Source organism: Aplidium turbinatum, chromosome 3, assembly GCF_918807975.1.
Source record: "Aplidium turbinatum chromosome 3, kaAplTurb1.1, whole genome shotgun sequence".
Classification (NCBI taxonomy): Eukaryota; Metazoa; Chordata; class Ascidiacea; order Aplousobranchia; family Polyclinidae; genus Aplidium; species Aplidium turbinatum.
Window position 1 is genome coordinate 20,473,221 of NC_137474.1, and position 19,782 is coordinate 20,493,002.

Consider the following 19,782-nt stretch of genomic DNA (forward strand, 5'->3'; position numbering starts at 1 on the left):
ATTTGGGATCTTTTTGGGACGTGACAGTTTCAATGATTCAGGGTTGCAATCTTCCATTAGCCTCTCAGCATTTACAAAGACACGATGAAATTCTTCTTCATTGCGTAGATGGCGGAGCAGTACTACAAAGTTCAGCACATTCAAGCATGCCAGCCACAGTCACCGTGCAACCTTGCAAGGCTTTGTTAAAACGTTCCATACACTGAATGACAGACAATGCCGCTAATAACCTAAGCACACTTGACCCACGAAAAAAAGGTTTCAAAAGCCAAATTGCAGTTGTTGCTACATTTGAATCAAATTGACTCACGGCTGCTTCTATGGCTTCCAATACTGACGTTAGAATCATCAAGCACTGCTTTTACAGCAGCTGCACGTGTGAGCAATCTGGTTGGACAAATTAGTTTCAGTTTTGATGCAGCCTGAGGCAAAGACTTTTTAGAATAAAGATTCAGGTACATATGCTTGAATTTCCCAGAAACCTTTTAGCCTATAGCCTATATAGGCCTAGCTTTCCAAGTTCTTGTGTGGAACTTGGAGCATCTCAAATAAACGGCGAAGCTACAACAGCTTTTGATACAATTAGATTAGTAAATATGTGCCCCACAATGCACATATTTAGCAAGAGGTTGAGATTTTTATTTCAGCTTGACAGCTACGGGGTTTCCTCCCATAAAACAAAAATGTTGTCCCCTCCTTTCAATAGATTTTAAACGTCTGACCATGGCCACCTGGAGATGCGGCCTGATTTGTCACATTTTGCAGATTTTGATTACAGCTACTGCTAGTGCTTGACTGACATTTTTTGAGATGTTTTTACTTTTTGCGGTTTCCTAATGACAAAAAACTTTTTTGTTGCCTTGGGGAAGCAATAGCAAATGAGAAAAAGTAAGTTGAAAAACACAAAATCAGACTGTTATTGAAAATTAACAGTCTGACTAAAATTTATAAAATCAAATTTTCTTTGTTTTTCAACATGTGAGGATGTTAAAACCTATTATGTCATCTGGGGAAAAGAATAAAGAAAGCGTAAAAATCTAATTTTTAGAAAAATTTATTTAAACGTTCGCCCAAAGTTAGAAAAACCTGAAAATTTCTGCAAAATGTGACAAATCAGGCCGTATCTTTAGGTGGCCATGGTCTGACTAATAAAATTGTGACATTCGGTTAATATTTTCCCCTTTTACGTTATAAAAATAATGAAAAAAGATGGTGGGGACATGTAAAAAGATGGTGGGGACATGTCCCGCTGTCCTATAGGGATCGGCGCCCATGGGCAGGGGTGCTGCAGCACCGCAGCACATATGGGTGAGCCGCCCTTGCTTGTTTGAGATACGAATTAAAGCAGTAATCTCCAGCTGTGCAACTAAAAAAATTAGTAGAATTTTTTCTTTGAGGTTGGGGCCCCCAAAAGTGGGGGCCCTGGGCTTCAGCCCAGTCCGCCCCCCCCCCTCCCTTGATCCGGCACTGGGTCTCCTACAGTGCCCCGGTGGAGCACTGTTGGAAGCCATGAGATTTTATTAATCAATATGCAGTGCCAAAAATATTATCAACATTTTATGTTATATCAACAATATTATAGTTGTTGGGGAGTTTTTGGTAGCCTATGTTTCTAAGTTTCGGCTGTGGAAGAAGCTTCGTGCCTGAACTATATGTGGGCCTATTGTTTAGTAATTTTTTCTGTCAAATTTGGTTATTTTGCTCCATAAACCAAGCCATTTCTTGTGAACCACATGTCATTATAGGCCTACTAAAGTGTGTTGTGTCTGTATCTTGTGTTAATCATACCTTCCATGTGGCCAAATCAATGATGTCTTTAATCTCCTGCATTGCATGTTCTTTCACTGATTGACTGTTGAATAAACACCTTCCTTGTTATTGCAATTGGTAGTTAGGTCATAACACCAAGCTTTTAAAAAGGTAATTACAGCTCTAATTAAATCAACTTGGGCTGTTCTATAAACTACAGCTCAGTGTGTTCGCATGGTTCCTTGGCACCTATTCGCATTCTTTCGTTTAAGCACAGTCACCACGACGGGCAGATTGCGTGTCCTGCATGTTATGATAATTGTTGCTGTTATATTTTGCGTCTGTGATAATTGTGTAGCATATGTATCACTTTTAAAAGGTTTTGTCTTGACCTGACCAGTTCAGTGACATCCATCATGTAAAACAATACCGGTACTAGCACAAGTTTCATACCTAGGATAATCATTGCAAAAAGAATGGCTCAACATTGCAACTAAAGACACCAATTACTTTGATAGGGGCACTGTTGGATATGTTATCCAACAGTGCCCCGGGTAGGATCCAACAGTGCCTCACTTTGACAGGTGATTTTTAACGCCTGATTATGAAGTTTGTGTCAAACTTTTAAACTTTTTTTTATGTGGAAATACTAAAGAAAAGGAGGAATTTTCATAATAGAAAAAAAAAATTTGAAATTTTTTTTTTTATGTCCAAACCTCAATTTTCCAAAAAGCGGGGCACTGTTGGACACTCTCCCCTAATATGTATTAACAAAACAACTGCTATGATTGTGATTTTATACGATAGTTTTGATTGGTCCAATAATCACGTCTGTCATGGCAAAAATGTTTTAACTGCAAAGGAATAATGATTCTTAACTCTGTGAAGAGATTCTAAAAAGTCTAAAAGATATAGTAGATAGAGCACTAAACTCTTTGTTAAATTACAGCGACAGCTACTGATATAACTTAACCTGAGGTGAAAAAAGCTACCAAAAAGGTGGGGGCAAAAAGTCTAGTGGTGGGGCAAATTCATTCAGTGGAGGGCATGTACTTCTACCAATTTTCTCAAGAGCCCCTCGCAGATGCAGCAGTGCAACACTTTTGCCACATTGTGGAGACTAAGAAAATTACGTTACATGCACAGTGACAAAAACAATGACAAACTGCTCTCCTTTTTTCCAAAAAGTTACAAAGTTAGGTGAAAATTTATAATATTTATTATTATAAATGATTTATAAATTTTTGTTATTATCAGCCTTGCTCATAGCCAGGAAGAATTCTCCATTCTTCACATTTTGGTAAAAGTTTGCAAAAAAGCATAAAATTACATCAGTTAAAAAGCTTACAAGTTGCACAAAATATGGTTACGTTTTTATTCGGCACGCTCATCTGCACATGTTATTTGTTTTGTAGGTCTACAGTGACAAAATGACAAAACTTTATTAATTTTGCTACAACTGTATTATGTTAATTTTTGCAGCTACAAAATATGAAAATACCTTGCATTTGAGTAATTATTTTTTGAAAATGCCTCAATCAACCTGATGCAATTGTCCCAAAGTTAATAAAATCTTTTATTTCGTTTTTTTACACCAATGTATCATGCCTATTTTTGCACCCACACAGCAGTATCAAATTGGTTAAATCTAAGCCTACTTGTAACCACAGGTATGAAATTATCTGAAAATCTTTATGCATCTGGCCATTAAAGTAAAGATTGTAAAAATGTTGTAACAACATTGGCCATAATTTGTATCATACTAGTACTACTCCATTTTCACCAGAAAGATTATTTGCTTGGTGAAAAAGATTGACAACTTACATTACAGAGGCGTAGCCACTGGAGAACTTGAGGGTGCAATTAATCACCCAATTTTATCTGCCCCCCCCCCAATAAAAATGTTATTATGCTATTACAACGTTTTAATATCATTGTAACTCATATTGAGTGACATTTTTCCCCCAGCAGTTGCTTTCTACGCTTAAAATTTTCTTTCTAGCTATATCTCACTGCCACTGCTACATACATCCCTTTATAAAATAGAAACGTTTGTTTGTTTTTGCCATAATGTATAATATTGAAAGACTTTTTTGGACAAAATTGATATCAGGTCTGCTCATATTAAAGTTTTGAAAAGTAAAATGAATTTATTTCTTCGACGTGACGGAAATTATTCCTTTGCAGCTAAACAAAGGCTTTCTATAAATGTCTTGGTTTCCTGGTACTCGGAAGTATAGCCTGTCTGTATAAAGGACAAAGGTCGGAGAGTTAATTCTTGCTTCAAACCTTCTTTTCATAACCTGCTCAATTAGCTGCAACTATACACCATTTCTCAGCCTCACGAAGAAGAATGGATACCTTGTTTTCAGTCAACGAAGCTGTCAACTTAAAGGACCATAAACGTTCGTGGAGAGCAGAAGACTTGCTACAGAATGATTGCAAAGTATTGCGTTTGCAACCACTAATTTTAGTTTATGTTATTTTTGCAAGAAACGACCACTTGGTGGCGCTGAAAAAATTTTCTAAACATTTTTATTCCTCTGGAATCCGACACGGTACTATGAATCCCAGTTTCCCTGCACTCGTCACGCATGCTGAAGCAATTGGTGTTTAGTTCAATTAATTTGAAAGGGTGCGCCGCGGTATTCAAACGTGCCACGGGTTGTAGTGTTGTGTAGTGTAGCCGTAAATTACTAATTCAGCCTTGGATTGGAATAAATCATTCTTTATAACAATTAGTTCATTTAAAATCAATTATAGATACAAATTAAATATTAGATGAAAATTTAAGTTAAAGTGCCTCTGACAGGTAAATAAATTTGCTAAATTTACCTAAGATACTATAAAGATGACACTAACAAACTTCCTTGACCAGCAAATCGTAAAAAAATATCTACAGGCTACTAAGTTACACGCTTGCAAACTTTCGTTGACATCGGCGTATCTGGCACTCATTCAACTGGCATTCAACTGGGATGGACGACAAATGACTCCTCGTGCCCCATCCTGTGAGTACCATCTGCTTTCAACCAGATGAGAAACGAAATTTGTCAACAAAGAACCTCCACCCGGACGGCACAGCTGCAAGGGGCAATTGATAAGTTCAGACGCTCCACCATTCTGCAACTCAACATAGAAGGCTACACAACAAGCAAGATCAAAGTTGTCCATACCAACCGGGCACTCGTCATCCTCCTCCAGGAGACCCACTGCACCTCTGCAGATAGGCTAGCTATTCCCAACTACACGCTAGGCGGGTCTACCTTAAGCATGAAGCAAGGCATTGTCACGTTTGTGCATGAGAGCCTGAACTGGACGTTTGTCGACCAATCTCCAACTGATGCTGAGATTGAGTGGGTGTGCATTTGCATCTCAGACTACAACATCGTCAACATCTACAAGCTCCCACCTTCGCAAATGTTGCCATCATCCCTTCCAACGTTTCCCTCCCCCAGTCTCTCCGCTGGCAACTTCAACTGCCAGCACATCGACTGGGGCTACAACAACACAAGCAGCGACGGAGAATTGCTGGCTGACTGGGCGTCTACAAACCATCTTGCCCTCCTATTCAATTCAAAGGAACCAGCCAGTTTCCACTCCAGCCGCTGGGGAACAGGGACAAACCCTGAATTGGCCTTCGCGAGTGTCGACAGCTCTCTTCCAGACAGACGTGTGTTTGAGAAGTTCCCGCGGTCCCAACACCGGCCGTCCCTCATCATCGCCCCGAAACTTGTGGCTCCTGTCCCGAGTTCACCGGTGAAGCGATGGAACTTCAAAAAAACCGATTGGAATCAATACAGCTTCTTGACCAATGAGTCTACTGCAAAGTTACCATCACCTGAAACATGCAACGCAGACGAGGCATACCAGGACTTCTGCAATGCTATAATAATTGCGGCAAAGGCCACAATACCACGTTGCCATCGAACTAGCTATACACAATGCTGGGACTCTGAGTGTAAAGCTCTCAATCGCTCATACCTAGCCGCCATCCCTGGTACTGCTTCTAACGCCGCCGCCACCAGACCACTTGAGCGGCTGGACGCAAAGAAGCTTGAGCGATGGAATGAAGCTGTCCAAACCATCGACTTCTCACACTCAAGCCGCAAAGCATGCAGCATCATCAACAACCTCACTGGGCGCTCAGCAAACTCCCCTCGCCAGTGCCTCGTTGCTGCAAATGCCATCGCTTCCCAGCTAGTGCAGAACGGGGTCTACAAGACAAAGGACCGCGAGACATCCCGCCTTGTCGCCAAGGAAGTGTCTGCCCTGTGGCGAGTGGTAACACCACAAGAATAAACAATCTCTGGAGATTTCACTCCAGAGGAATTCGCCACCGCCCTCCGCCTAGTGAAACCACACAAGTCTTCAAGGCCGGATAAGATCTGCCCTGAGCTTGTGCTCCATGCTGGCCATGCCCTCAAGTCCTGGTTACGTAGATTACTCTCTTCCTGCCTGCACCACCTCACAATTCCAAAAATTTGGAGAAGAGCTCTAGTAGTTGCGATCCCTAAGCCTCACTAGCCACCAGAGGACCCAAGGAGTTATCGTCCGATATCCCTCCTCTGCGTTCCTTTCAAAATCCTTGAAAGGCTGATCTATTCCCGCGTCAACCCAATCATCGATCCGCTCCTTCTAAAAGAGCAAGCTGGGTTTCGGCGCGTAAAATCCACTGTAGATCAAATCACAATGTTGACCCAAGACATCGAGGACTGCTTTGAGGCAAAAAAGAAGGCCGGCGCTGTCTTTTTAGATCTCACAGCTGCGTACGATACTGTATGGCATCGCGGCCTTACTTACAAGCTGCTTCGCCTGCTTCCTGACCGACATATGGTCCATATGATTATAAAATTTGTCAGGAATCGAAGCTTCACCCTCACCACCGGCAATCCACGGCGAAGCAGACTGAGACGCCCGAAAAACGGCGTCCCACAGGGATCGGTCCTGGCTCCACATCTTTTCAATATCTACACCCACGACCTGCCAACCACGGTCTCCGCAAAATACGCTTATGCGGACGATCTGGCAATTCTCCACTCCACAAAGTCGTGGGAAAATCTAGAAGACACATTGAGCCAGGACATGCAAACCATCTCAGCTTATTTCCAGAACTGGCGACTGAAACTCAGCGAAACCAAAACTGTGGCAGCAGCTTTCCACCTACACAATCGTGAAGCTGATCGTGAGCTACATGTCCACAACAACGGAAAACCTCTGTCCTTCTCCCCCGAGCCAAGATATCTTGGGGTGACACTAGACAGATCGCTCACATACCGCCACCATTTGGTGTCACTGCGCAAGAAACTGACATCCCGCGCTGCACTATTGAAGCGCCTGGCAGGCTCTAGCTGAGGGGCAAGGGCTGACACTTTGCGAATAGCAGCCTCAGCTCTTGTCTACTTTTCTGCAGAGTACCTGTCTGGTGCCGCAGTGCACCTGTCTGGTGCCGCAGTGCGCACTGCCACAACATCGACACTGCCATAAACAGCGCCCTGCGCACAGTGACCGGATGCCTGCGTCCCACACCATTGGACAATCTCCCAATTCTCGCTGGCACCCAACCTGCTGAGCTTCGTCGCGAAGAAGCCACTCTGTCCCTCGGTCGACGGGTACTGGAGCCTAACCATCTTCTCCACCACAAGATCTCTGCCTTCCCAAACGAGCACCCCCGCCGACTGAAATCAAGACACCCATTTGTGCCAGCCGCTCGGCTTCTGATCAACGGAGCTGATGAACAAGACATCTCTGCGGCTGCTTGGGCGGACCATAAATGGAATTCTGAATGGAGGTCAAGCACCACCAGACTCCATTCATTCATCCCCAACGCCGACACACGCCCCATCGGCCTGACACTACAGAGACAGGCATGGGTGCGCCTCAACCGTCTCCGTACGGGCGTCGGGCTTTTCCGCTCAACCATGCACCAATGGGGAATGGTTTCTTCCTCCTCCTGTGAATGTGGTGCCGAGGAACAGACCGCAGACCACATCATCAATGACTGTACCATCTTCAAGCCACCTAACGGAGTGGAAGGTCTGCGCGTCATGGATGATGAAACTAAAGACTGGCTGCTCTCTAGCAGCCTTCCAGTGTAGTCCGGGAACATCGTGAATCTGGGGTGGTAAAAGGATAGACCCTCGGCCCCAGAAGCTCAGACGACGACGACGACGATTCAACTGCGAAAATAAAAACGGTAAAGCGCTATGACGTCACTGTAAGCGGGAAGAATACATTCCTTCTCTGTGGTAACTTGGTAAGGCAGGCTATAGTACGACTACTGCAAAACGTGAATGTGTGGGGCTCTGTTGGTCTAAAGCATGTGCAGATCAAGAATTACCGAAATGAAAAAGTGAACTTATTATTACTATCAAGTTTCGATCAAATAGGTTGAGTTTAGTTTTATCAAACAGCATCTCAATTCAATTGAAATTGCAGTTTCATAGGGCTACAATTTTGATACTTTTTTATTTGTCCTAATCTGGCTATAGCCATTTGCAGTGGAACAACAGTATCTCACAAACAGTAAGTTACCCTTAATTTACGGTTAGGGCAATGCCTACAAATTGCTGTTTATGTGACAGTGTCAGTGACAAAGACCGTGTGCTTTCTTTTCACGCTTTCCCACAAAACAAGGTGCTGAGAAGAAAATGGTCAAAGTTTTCTTCAAGTTCAAGACAAATGTACGACTAGTCCAATTGATGTCAAGTTATCTTGTTGTGTATCGCGATTTCGAATAATAAATTCTCTTCAGCACAACTTTATAACAGGCATAGTAAAATCTTCAGTAGGTCAGTTTAAGAATGCAGCAGTTAAGTTTAGAAAGAAATCAACAATAGTGTTTTTTGGTTGCTAAGAAACAAATAAATTTAGTCTGCGAGCAGTAGTGACAATATTATGTAAATTATGAAGGGAATTAAGTCATACATTAGTAAAACGGAGTGACAACGCCAGGGAGGGATTCTGGGGAGGCAAGCCATCCTCGCACAAAAGTGATTTTCCATTTTGTGATTTCCACCATTTTCTTCAAGTGTTCGAAAGTGGGATGGGCCATACAAAACTAGTCGTATAATATACGACTAGTTTTGTAATGTTCTCTTCACTTCACTGAATATGATTTTGTTATGGTGGTGCACTTGCCACAACTAGCACTCTAGGTGGTGCGTTTGCCACAAGTGCGAGTCTGTGCCCCAGCCCAATGAATGTGTATGTTGTCATGAAGTGCCACAGACGAATAAACTTTTAAAGAAGGACGCATCTAGTTGTGTTACAAATTTGACTGATTTTGAGGCACACTTACATCTTAGTTCTGAAGAGTTTTTTTTTATGAGGAGCAGAAAGAACTGGAGAAAAAACAATAAACCGAAAGGAGAAAACGGAGACCTATCCAGATGGCTGTTAGTAGTAGTGAAAGAGGAGATGGAGAACCTCTGGCAGAGCCAAAAGCAGAGCCTTGGCAGAGCAGTCTGGCAGAGCAGTCTGGCAGAGCAGTCTGGCAGAGCAGTCTGGCAGAGCAGTCTGGCAGAGCAGTCTGGCAGAGCCTTGGCAGAGTCTTAGCCTCTGTCCTGGCAGTATTTTTTTGTTTGTTTATAAAAGTAGTGTTCTGGTCTTGTTTGTTTATAAAACACTGTCCTGGCAGAGCCTTAGCAAAGCAAGTGCTCTGTCCTGTTAGAGTCTTGGCAGAGTCAAAAAGCAGTGCTTTGGCACTGCCCTGGCAGTGATTTGGCAGAGCCAAAAGCAGTGTTCTGGCACTGTCCTGGTCTTGTTTATTTATAAAAGCACTGCCCTGGTCTTGTTTGTTTATTTTATGAGAAAGGTAGTGGTCTTGTGCAAAGCTTACCACGATGTCGCAACGATTGCGTCAGATTTTTTGATAATTGCACCATTCTTGGAAATCACTTCATTTTTTTTTCTGAGTTGTAGGTTATATGTACAGCAGTAGAGTATCATTAGTCCTTAGTTGATGTGATGGCAGTGGAAAGGAACTTTGGTTCTTTAAGTGTTGCAACAGCAAATGAATATGTGGCACTTTCAGGTGGTTTATCTTCCATTGTTTGTCCAGAATCAGCTCCTACTGCTCCTCATTTGGTGGAAAAAAAAGCTAGAATGAATACCTTTCAAGAGAATAAACAATATAAAAAGTATTTTTCAAGTTCTCTCCATTGTCCTGAGAAAATGGCGGACAGTGGTTTCTATTATTATGGCGACACAGACCGTGTCCGTTGTTTTTGTTGTGGCGGAGGATTGAATCATTGGGTATCAACAGACATTCCTTGCGTAGAGCACGCGAAGTATTTTCCTCATTTGCAAGTTGATCCAAGAAAAAATGGGGTTCGATTTTGTGTTAAATTTCGTGAGAAGGTATCTCTATTTGAATAGACCAGCATCTTTTCAAGTAGGTGGATTCTTGCCCGCAGGACTCTTACTTCGAAGAGGTTTAATTTCACCTCGACCACGCTCAACTCAACCACAAACTGTCACAATGGAAAAGTGGAGACATCGGATTGTCTCGTTTGTTTTTGCACCTTTAGATCTATATCATGAGAAAGCCTCTCTTGCCAGAGCAGGGTTGTGCTACACTGGAGAAGGGGGAAAGGTTGTTTGTTTTTGGTGCGACACCTCCTTTTTCATGGCGGGTTTTCAATGTCCTTAGACAGAACACGCCAAAGCAAATGAGCAATGTAAGTGTTTGAAAATGAATAGAACATTCCCTAATCGTAGTGATGAAACATCGTTATTGCATGAAACGAAAGATACGACGGAAGCAATTGAAGATTGTGAAACGTTGCAGTGTAAAGTGTGCTTGGATCGTGCGATCGATGTGTTAATCATTCCTTGTGGGCATTTATGTGCTTGCAGTGGATGTGTAGTACATTTAGAAAATTGTCCTATATGTCGACATGTGATTGGAACTCTTCAAAATGTTTACTTAACTTAAATATTCTACTTTAATCATTCTACTTTGATCGTTGAACATGTGTTTGATATTTATATGTTACCTTTTCACGAAATAAAAGGGTATACTATCAATATCGAATGTCGTTTTGTGTCTTGTCGAGTAAGATGGATGTTCGTTTTCAGCATCCATTTACTTGTGTTATTGCTGGCCTAACTGGAAGCAGTAAAACTGAGTTTGTGGTCAGGTTTTTGGAGCACCTTAAAGAGATGATGTCCCCTATTCCGGATAGGGTGTTGTGGAGTTATGGGGAGTGGCAAGAAAGGTTTAAGACGATCGCCAACGTCGAGTTCCTGCCAGGTTTACCATCAAGCGACACTTTCAACTCTTCAGAAAAAACATTGGTTGTTATTGACGATTTAATGAGTGAGACAAACCGCAGTGTGACCGACCTTTTTACCAAAGGTAGTCACCATAAAAACATCAGTGTCATGTATATTGTTCAAAACCTTTTTCACAAAGGCAAGGAACATCGAACGATTAGTCTCAATGCTCATTATCTGGTGGTGTTTAAAAACCCCAGAGACAACTCTCAGATACTTCATTTAGCAAAGCAAGCTTACCCGAAACGTTCTAGCGTCCTCCAGCAAGCATTTACAGACGAGACTTCCAAGCCCTTCGGTTATTTACTCTTGGACTTTAAGCAAAGCACTCCGGAAAAGTTTCGTCTGCGAACCGACGTTTTTCCTGGAGAAATAAATTCTGTGTACGTTCCAGTCTTTTAAAATGACTTCTCGTTTGCAGCGTCATAGGCAATCGGAACCCGGAAACTTTTTTCTAAAGCGACTCCCAATGTCACCAAGGGGGTTATAAAATTAGCAGACAACGGCTTGAATAAGTGTGTTTGTGATTGTTGCTACAACGTGCTAAAGGGTAACGTTCCTATTTCTTCAACACACAAAGCAAGATTATATAAGCATAAGAAGTCTTTACGCGAGCTAGCAAAAAAGAAGACCAGTTTCACAAAAAAACGACGACTTATCCAACACGGCAGGTTTCTAGGAGCACTTTTATCCGCAGTCATTCCGGCGATTGCTGGATTAATTGGTACTCTCACCTCAAAATAAGAAATGGAAAGTGTCAAAAAAATGAGTCTAGTAGAACCGCGTCTTTGAGAAGCAATTCGGGAAAAAAATATTCAAAAACTACCGCTAGTGAACACGATGAGTGACTTGGACTCGAAAATGAGCGAAATCCTCAACCGACCCGACCTGCCCACAAGCGAAAAAGTGAGGCTTTACGATCAAGTCCTGCAACAGTACATTGTGTATCGCGACAAATATGCCAACATCCCGACCAAAGTTGTTGTAGAAGAGAAAAAACAATTTACGAAGACGATATTTTGGTTGGAGTAGCAACGAGTTACCTTGGAAAAAGTCGCGGTCTCATTGGCTTGATAAAAAAGAATTCATCCTTGGGCTAGAACAATTCTGGTGAGATCACAATTCACGGACAGGTGATTCCCAATTCCAATATAAAGCATCTGATATCAGCCGTTGTTTACAAATCTAAAAGCTTCCAACCAGTGGGGTTGACAGAGTTTCAGAAAGTTTTGCAAGAGCTCCACCCTTCTGCGAGCGTTAAAAAGGTGACATGGCGTCAACATCACTGAACTACTATGATCCGGGAAACCCTGCAAGTTTTGAAGGAATTGAAAGACTGCAAAAGTTTGTCAAAAAGCCAGTGAAATCATGGCACATGTCTCAAGATGTCTATACTCTTCACAAACCAGTCCGTCATCAATTTCCGCGTCATCGTGTGGTGGTCGGTGGCATAGGAGAACAATTTCAAACTGACTTGGTTGGTGTGTCGGCTCTGAAAAAAGAAAACCGCAATTTCAGATATCTCTTGACCTGTAGTGATGTGTTTTCGAAATTTGCATGAGTTGTGCCATTAAAAGATAAAACCGGTAAAACTTTGATCAAGGCTTTCTCTAAAATTATCCGAAAGTCAATACCCAGGACTCTACAAACAGACAAAGGTACAGAGTTTACAAATAAAATCTTTCAAAAATGGTTGAAAAATCACGGTATTCATTTGTTTACGACTCATAACCAGGAGACTAAACCAGCATTGTAGAGCGGTTTAATCGCACCTTGAAAAGTCGTTTGTGGCGTTATTTCACATACAAGAAAACGAGACGGTTCATTGATATTTACCCAAGTTGGTTCAATCTTATAATCACTCGTATCACCGAAGCATCAAACGCACTCCGGCTTCTGTGAATCCTGAAAATCAAGAGGTTGTTTGGCAAACGCTTTACTGAGGTGTTTCTTTACCTAAAAAACCGAAAGTCGAAGTTGGTTCGTTGGTTCGCATTAGTAAACACAGAGGCAATTTTTGAAAAGGATATTTACCAAAGTGGACAGAGGAGTTGTTTCTTGTTGACAAAGCTTTACCCGGAGACCTACAGGTTTATATTTTAAAAGATTTAGATGGGGAAACACTGCAAGGTACCTTTTACAAACAAGAAATTCAAAAAGTTTTTAAAACAAACGACATCTACAAGGTAGAAGCGATTTTGGGAAGGAGGAAAAAAGGTCGAAAGAAACAGATCTTTGTAAAGTGGCTCGGTTACCCAGACAAGTTCAATTGCTGGATTGACGAAGCGAGTGTTGCACGTTATGGTTGAGTGGAAAATGTGGGGAAAAAACGTTCCCAGAAGTGAAATAGTCTATTTTTTCCAGATGATTGTTATTCTGATTGTGATCTCGTTCAGTTTACACAACCTGAGTTTAACGGAGGCCCCCACAAGCTTTGGATCGTGTTGCTGTCCAACTGTTTAGGATTGGTTATGCTCCAACCTAAAATAAAATATCCAAAGCGAAATGTTTTACCTGACACTTTCGAGTAACAGCTCTATGAAATTCTTCCCAGCCAACCCATTGACGGAATATGTGGTGAGACTACCAAAAGAAAATCAATTTAGAAGGGGATTGGGAGGTTGGCGTCGAAGTTCAATACCCTCACTCCTGGAGGAATGTTAAGAATTCAGTCAACCATTGGGTGCAGTATATTAATGGGGTTGAAGTGACAATCGTGGTCTTGGATCCTGGTCACTACCCCAACCCTCAAAGTATCCTTGAAGTTTTAGAAACAAAATTGAAGCTTCGAATGGGAAATGAATATTCTTCTCGAATGTATTACGACCCTTACACGAGGCTTGTGAATTTTACAATTGACAGCAGTGTCCGTCTTATTCTCGGTCAAGGGCTAGCTGAAATGCTAGGGTTTAACAGGAAACGTTTTAAAACTGGGGAGTATCAATCGAAACACCGCGTGGATCTGCGTCAGGGTTTTTACTCTATCTACTTGTATTGTGACGTGGTCGAACACCGCGTAGTCGGTGACACTTTAGCTCCTTTGTTGGGTGTCATACCGGTGGAAGGGAAGACTGGTGATTACATTTATCGAAGAAGTGAAAAAGTACACTATCATCTTGTGCAACGAAAAAACTTTAGTACCATAGGCTACATATGTCACTGCGAGACGATCAAGGCAATCCAGTTCAATTTGAAACAGGGAAGGTAGTGGTCACTCTTCACTTTCGAAAAAGACTTCTTCACCAGCTACAATGCCCTACAAGCCAGCGTTTTATTGCACTGCAAAAGCTTATGAAAATTATTATGTCTCACAAGTTGGACATGGAACTCCAGGCTTTTTTACCGGTGCTCAATATCAAAATGGTTATGGGTTGGGGAGTATTTTTTCCAGTCTAAGTAAAGCGGTTTTACCTCTCTTTAAATCAGGAGCCAAAATGGTTGGCAAGGAGGTTTTAAAGACTGGTGCACAGTTCGCCTCGGATGTATTGGGAGGAAAAGGTGTCAAGATGCTATGCAACGCTCTAAACAGGCCGGCATGAACTTACTAAACAGAGCTGTAACCCCAACCAAAAGAACTTTCCAACCCCCACCAAAAGAAGCCTTTTTCTCATCTCCTTCAACTAAAAGGCCGAGAAAAAGCAAAAGTCTACTAGTTTGAAAAAACGCAAACGAAAAGCAGTCGCTCCTAAGGACATCTTCAATGGGTAGTTTGATTCATGAAAAGTCTTGTGAAGGATTGAAAAGCGAACTAGATTTGTTTTCTGTTCCGCCAACACAAACCAGTTTAGAACAGGGACATTATGTCGAACATCGTCCCCAATCTACTCTTACCGACAGTGGGCCTGTTGAGTTTTTACTTGTGGAAGAAGGCGACTACTATATTGATTTGGCCAACACCCCACTTTACGTTCGTGCCAAAGTGGTCAAGAACAATGGGGCAAATTTGGATGCAGATCAAGCCGTGGCTCCGGTTTGCAATTGGTTGCATAACCTATGGTCTCAAGTCCACTTGAGCCTCAACAACACCCAGATTTCTCAGTCTAATCACACGTATCCGTTCCGTGCCTATTTAGAAACACTTCTCAGTTTTGGAAGCCCAGCAAAGACGTCACAGCTATCGGCCAACCTGTGATACAAAGATTCCCACGGAAAGTTTGATACGCTCGCTGCTGCAAATCACGGCTTTAACGTAGGTTATTGACAGCGGAAAGCCGATCATTGGACATGATTGGAAAACTGCATCTGGATGTAGCCTTTCAGAATAGGTATTTGCTCAACGGAGTTGAGATGAAGCTCAAGCTGACTAGAGCCTCCGACGCGTTTTGTCTCATAGGAGAAGGAAAAGTTAAACTAGAAGAAGTGGTTCTTTTCTGCAGAAAAGTTAACCCAAGCGATGCAGTCAGGATCGCCCACATCAAGGCCCTCCAATCTGGAAGCCAAGTATCCGATACGAGGTGTTGAAACAAAGACCTTTACTGTACCTCAAGGAAATCTTTCTGTCACCAAAAAAAACTTGTGTTTGGGACAGTTACCGAGGAGAGTTGTCATTGGTATGGTGGATAATGCGTCATTCAATGGTTCGGCCACTAGGAATCCTTTCGATTTCAAGCACAATTCTACCAACTTTTTAGCTTTGTATTACGATGGTAAACAGATCCCGTCACGACCTTTACAACCCGATTTCGCAAATGCAAAATTTATCCGCAGCTATCTTTTTCTGTTTACTGGGACTAGCCAATATTATGCGGATGAAGGAAATGACATTTCTAGATTGGAATACCCGGGTGGTTATACGCTGTTTGCATTTGATTTGACACTTGACCTTGGGTCTGGAGCAAACCATTTTGAACTGATAAAGCATGGTAACTTAATATTGGAAATTCATTTCGCGACAGCCCTGGCACATACCATTAACGTGATTGTTTACGCGAGCATGACAATCTTTTAGAAACTGATCGGAACAAAAGCGTCATTTTCGATTATTCAAAATGAACTCGGACCAGATTTCAAGAACTTTATACAAAGACCCTTGTCTAAAGCGTGTGTTTCAAGGAGTTTAAAGCGACCAACCCGGTGAGCATTGGGTAGCTGTTTTCCTGAGTGAAGAGCATCAAAGTGAATATTTTGACTCTTACGGCCTTCCACCTTTCCATGATGAATTTGTCGACTTTATGAACTTATATTCGATCGAGTGGGTCTACAACTCTACCACGATCCAAGGACCATTGTCTTTCGTTTGTGGGCATTATTGTGTTTATTTTTTATTAAAACGTTGTCGCGGACTATCAATGAGGTCAATTGTGGCAAAGTTTCATTCCAATCTGACGGCAAACGACCGTGCTATTGACGACTTTGTGCGCCATACAAATAAAATTAAACTTTAATTGTTTGTATAATTATGTATATTATTTATATTATGTATATAATATGTATAGTGTACTGTATATTATATATGTGTACCACCTTATACTATGTATACCGTATATACCTTACACAATAAAAACACCAATGAAACATTTCTTCATGTCTTTTATTGAAAGTGAATTATACAAGAATACGTTTAACTGGAGGTTCTTTGTTTTGTTCGGGTGTAATGAAAAGTTTTGAAAAAAAATCCAATTGCTGTTGACATTCTTCTGTCAGATGATCTTTCCCTTTGCAGGCAATGTAGAATTCCTCACACCGCTGATACACAAAATGAACATAGTGTCGAGGGGCATAAACCTTGTCCGTTGTAAAAGAAAGGCAAAATTTATCCGGACAAATTTCTTTTTTGACTTCTTCGATATGGTTCAAACGAGCACAGTTTTCGTCGTCTTCTGAAGTGGTCCAATATAATATTGATAGATAGGCCTTTGTCTTTGTTTTTGGAACGAATAAGATGTACGGATCCTCTTCGAAAAGCACTGTCGCGACTTCCTTTAGTTGTTCGGTTGAGAAGTGCAAAGCTCCTTGTTTAACTTTCAGTATCCCTTTCCGTAACAAGCCTCCATCTCGCGGTAATAAATCTCCTTGTTCGGCGATTTCTGAAAACTTTAACCTCACTTCGTCGGAGATTTTTTGCATTTGTCTGGCCCCCGCGTTCAACTTTTCAGACTCGATCAGGCCTTCATAACAACTGGTGTGAGGTAAGTTGGGCATGTGTGCCATCGCGATTTCAGCTTGCTTTCTAAGTTGGACAGCTCCTGAACTATAAGATTGCATATTTGAAACCGATAGACAGCAAATCCTCTATTTAAAACAGAAAAGCGAAGACGTCATTTCCTAGTGACAGGTGAAGACACACAAGACTAGATAACATTTAAGTGATGTTGCACCAACATTGGTTAAAACTTCCCAGCACTGAAAATACTTCCGAGGTTGAAAAGTTCATCCCCAAGGGCCAAGGTATAAAATGAATTACTTCCGAGGTTGAAAAGTCCGTTGCCACATGATAGATTTTAAATTTCGCGCCTTTGAAATGATTGTGATAAAAAGTGTGGACTCAATTGTGATAAAAAACGCATGGAGTTTTTGCTGTATCAGAGTTTTGCAGCTTGTATATGCATTGGGTATAAGTCAGATGACTGATATGTCTTTTTTAACCAGTCACTTTCATGGATTGTGACTTATATTGAATGTAATATTTTTGAAAGAATTCAATCGAGCATGACAACGTCGTTTGAAACGCGCCCTGGTCAAATTTGGGGGGAAAAGTCGGCTTATATTATGGAAGCACTCAACATACGTCTCATTTTTAAAATTGAATAGCCTACAACATGGAACAAGAGTTGAAGACTAATATCGACTTACTCAACGCAATATTAGAGGAGTGGTTCATCACAGGGTGATGAACCACTCCCAAATGTGATTTTTCTTATTACTGTTTTAAAAGTTTATTATTTTATCACCATCGTTATGTTCAGAAGTATATATTAGCAATATGGTACTGATATTTTGCATTCATCAAATGCTGGCATTTGCACAATCTAACCTCTTAGTATAATTTAATAAGAATCGATTTTGCTGGAGTAATAGAATCTTCAGCTTATTCAAATAGGCTGTTATTGATATTTATATGATGTATGTTTCTGCTAGAAAAAGGAATAATAATGCGTTGTGTTGGTACTATCTGTTTTTGCAAAGACTATAGGTTGCAGAATGATGATTAAACTTTCTTTTTTGGTTTTTCAGAACCCTAGTGCCGAAGTAATGCTTCTACAATTAATCGTACACACAACAGGAAAGTTATGCCTATTAAAAATTAAAAAAGAAGTAAGTTTTCTGTTTTGTTTAAATAATGAAATCGTTCAAACGTTTGGTTTAATCTGTATAACGTTTTGTTGATCTTTGTTTCAGTTATGAAAAAATGTTAGGATAATATTCTACCAAAATTACAATAATTTTTGTCTTTTCAGCGTCGAAAACTAAGAAGGCAGAGGAGGCGCCAGAGACGTGAAGCGACTTCACAATAAAAAATAAAAATAAAAAAAATCGTTTAAGATTGTGTGTGGTTTTGTGCAAAGTTAGCAAAACTAATCTCAAACAAAGAGGATTTTTTGGAATTTTTAAATGATTTATTTCACCAGGATTTTTTAGAATTTGCAAAGCAGCAACGACCAGATAGTGCGTGGGTGGTTGAGAAAGTGACAATTGTGACTTTTTTGTATTTAAGTTACCTAAATTTTTCATTGGGTGTGGGGTCGAGCTGCCAGAGTTTATTCTAAATAACCCTGGGGTAAATGCTTTAAATATGAATAGACATACCAAACGTCAATACTCGGACCATCTTTGTTTTTTCCGTTGTTTAACCTTGTTTCGTGGGTGTACACTTTCGAACCTGGAGACCGCAGCACAACAATACTTTCACACTTACTGCACACACTTTCACAAAACCCCACAAAATTTCATGGGGTTGTCAAATTGCTGAAATAGAAAAATTATTAAAGTCAACATTTTTGTATATTCGTTAGAATGGGATGGGGAGGGAGCTGTAGCAAGTTTTGTGCAACGGAGTCATTGTCACTTTCAAGACACCATGAACTTAAATTTATTTAAAAGTCATTTCAGCTACATTTTCAACATGACTTTCTATGCCAACATATACCACATACAAATGTCCAAAATGTCAAAACAATTGGACAACTAGCAGTAATTATCATCGACACGTCAGAACCTGTGATTTCAATGTAAAATATAAATATGTTGGTGAGTCTTATCATACTCCTCTCACCATTTTTCAACAACTTGAGGACATGGGAATTTCAGTACCAAAATCGGATCGCTATTACAATTTCAGAGCGACCTACGACTATGAGTCTTTGTGTTCCAAAGAGCAACTTCCTAATCCTACTACCACGATTCAATGGGGAGCTAAACATGTTGCATGTTCTGTCAGCGTTAGCAGTAATGTTCCCAACTTTCAGTCTCCTGTCTGCTTTCTCAGTACAGGAAGTACACACGATTTGGTAAAACAAAAATTGGATTATTTAAACAAAATATCGGCACACTCTTATGACATTCTTTGTAAAAAATTATGTGTTTGAGGAACTTGAGCGCCTATGTGGTCCTGATGAGTCTAATCCAAATCACAAACAACTTCAGTCATTAATGCAACGTTTTCGCAGTTTTTTAAAAGAATTACTTGTTTTAGGGTTCAATTCCGGAAGGTACGACATCAATCTTGTCAAGACAGAATTCCTTTCTTTTCTTCAACCTGACATTGTGTTTGTAGTGAAGCGAAATAACAATTTCATGTGTGTCAAAACACCTACT

At 41.0% G+C, this 19,782-nt stretch overlaps 1 protein-coding gene across 1 annotated transcript; it reads left to right on the top strand.

The window, feature by feature from the left end:
- Positions 1-14,728: 14,728 nt before the first annotated feature.
- Positions 14,729-15,160, top strand: LOC145766624 (uncharacterized protein F54H12.2-like). The gene has a single exon (XM_082578338.1). It carries the CDS (start codon positions 14,729-14,731, stop codon positions 15,158-15,160), a length of 432 nt encoding a protein of 143 aa, XP_082434464.1.
- Positions 15,161-19,782: the final 4,622 nt, after the last annotated feature.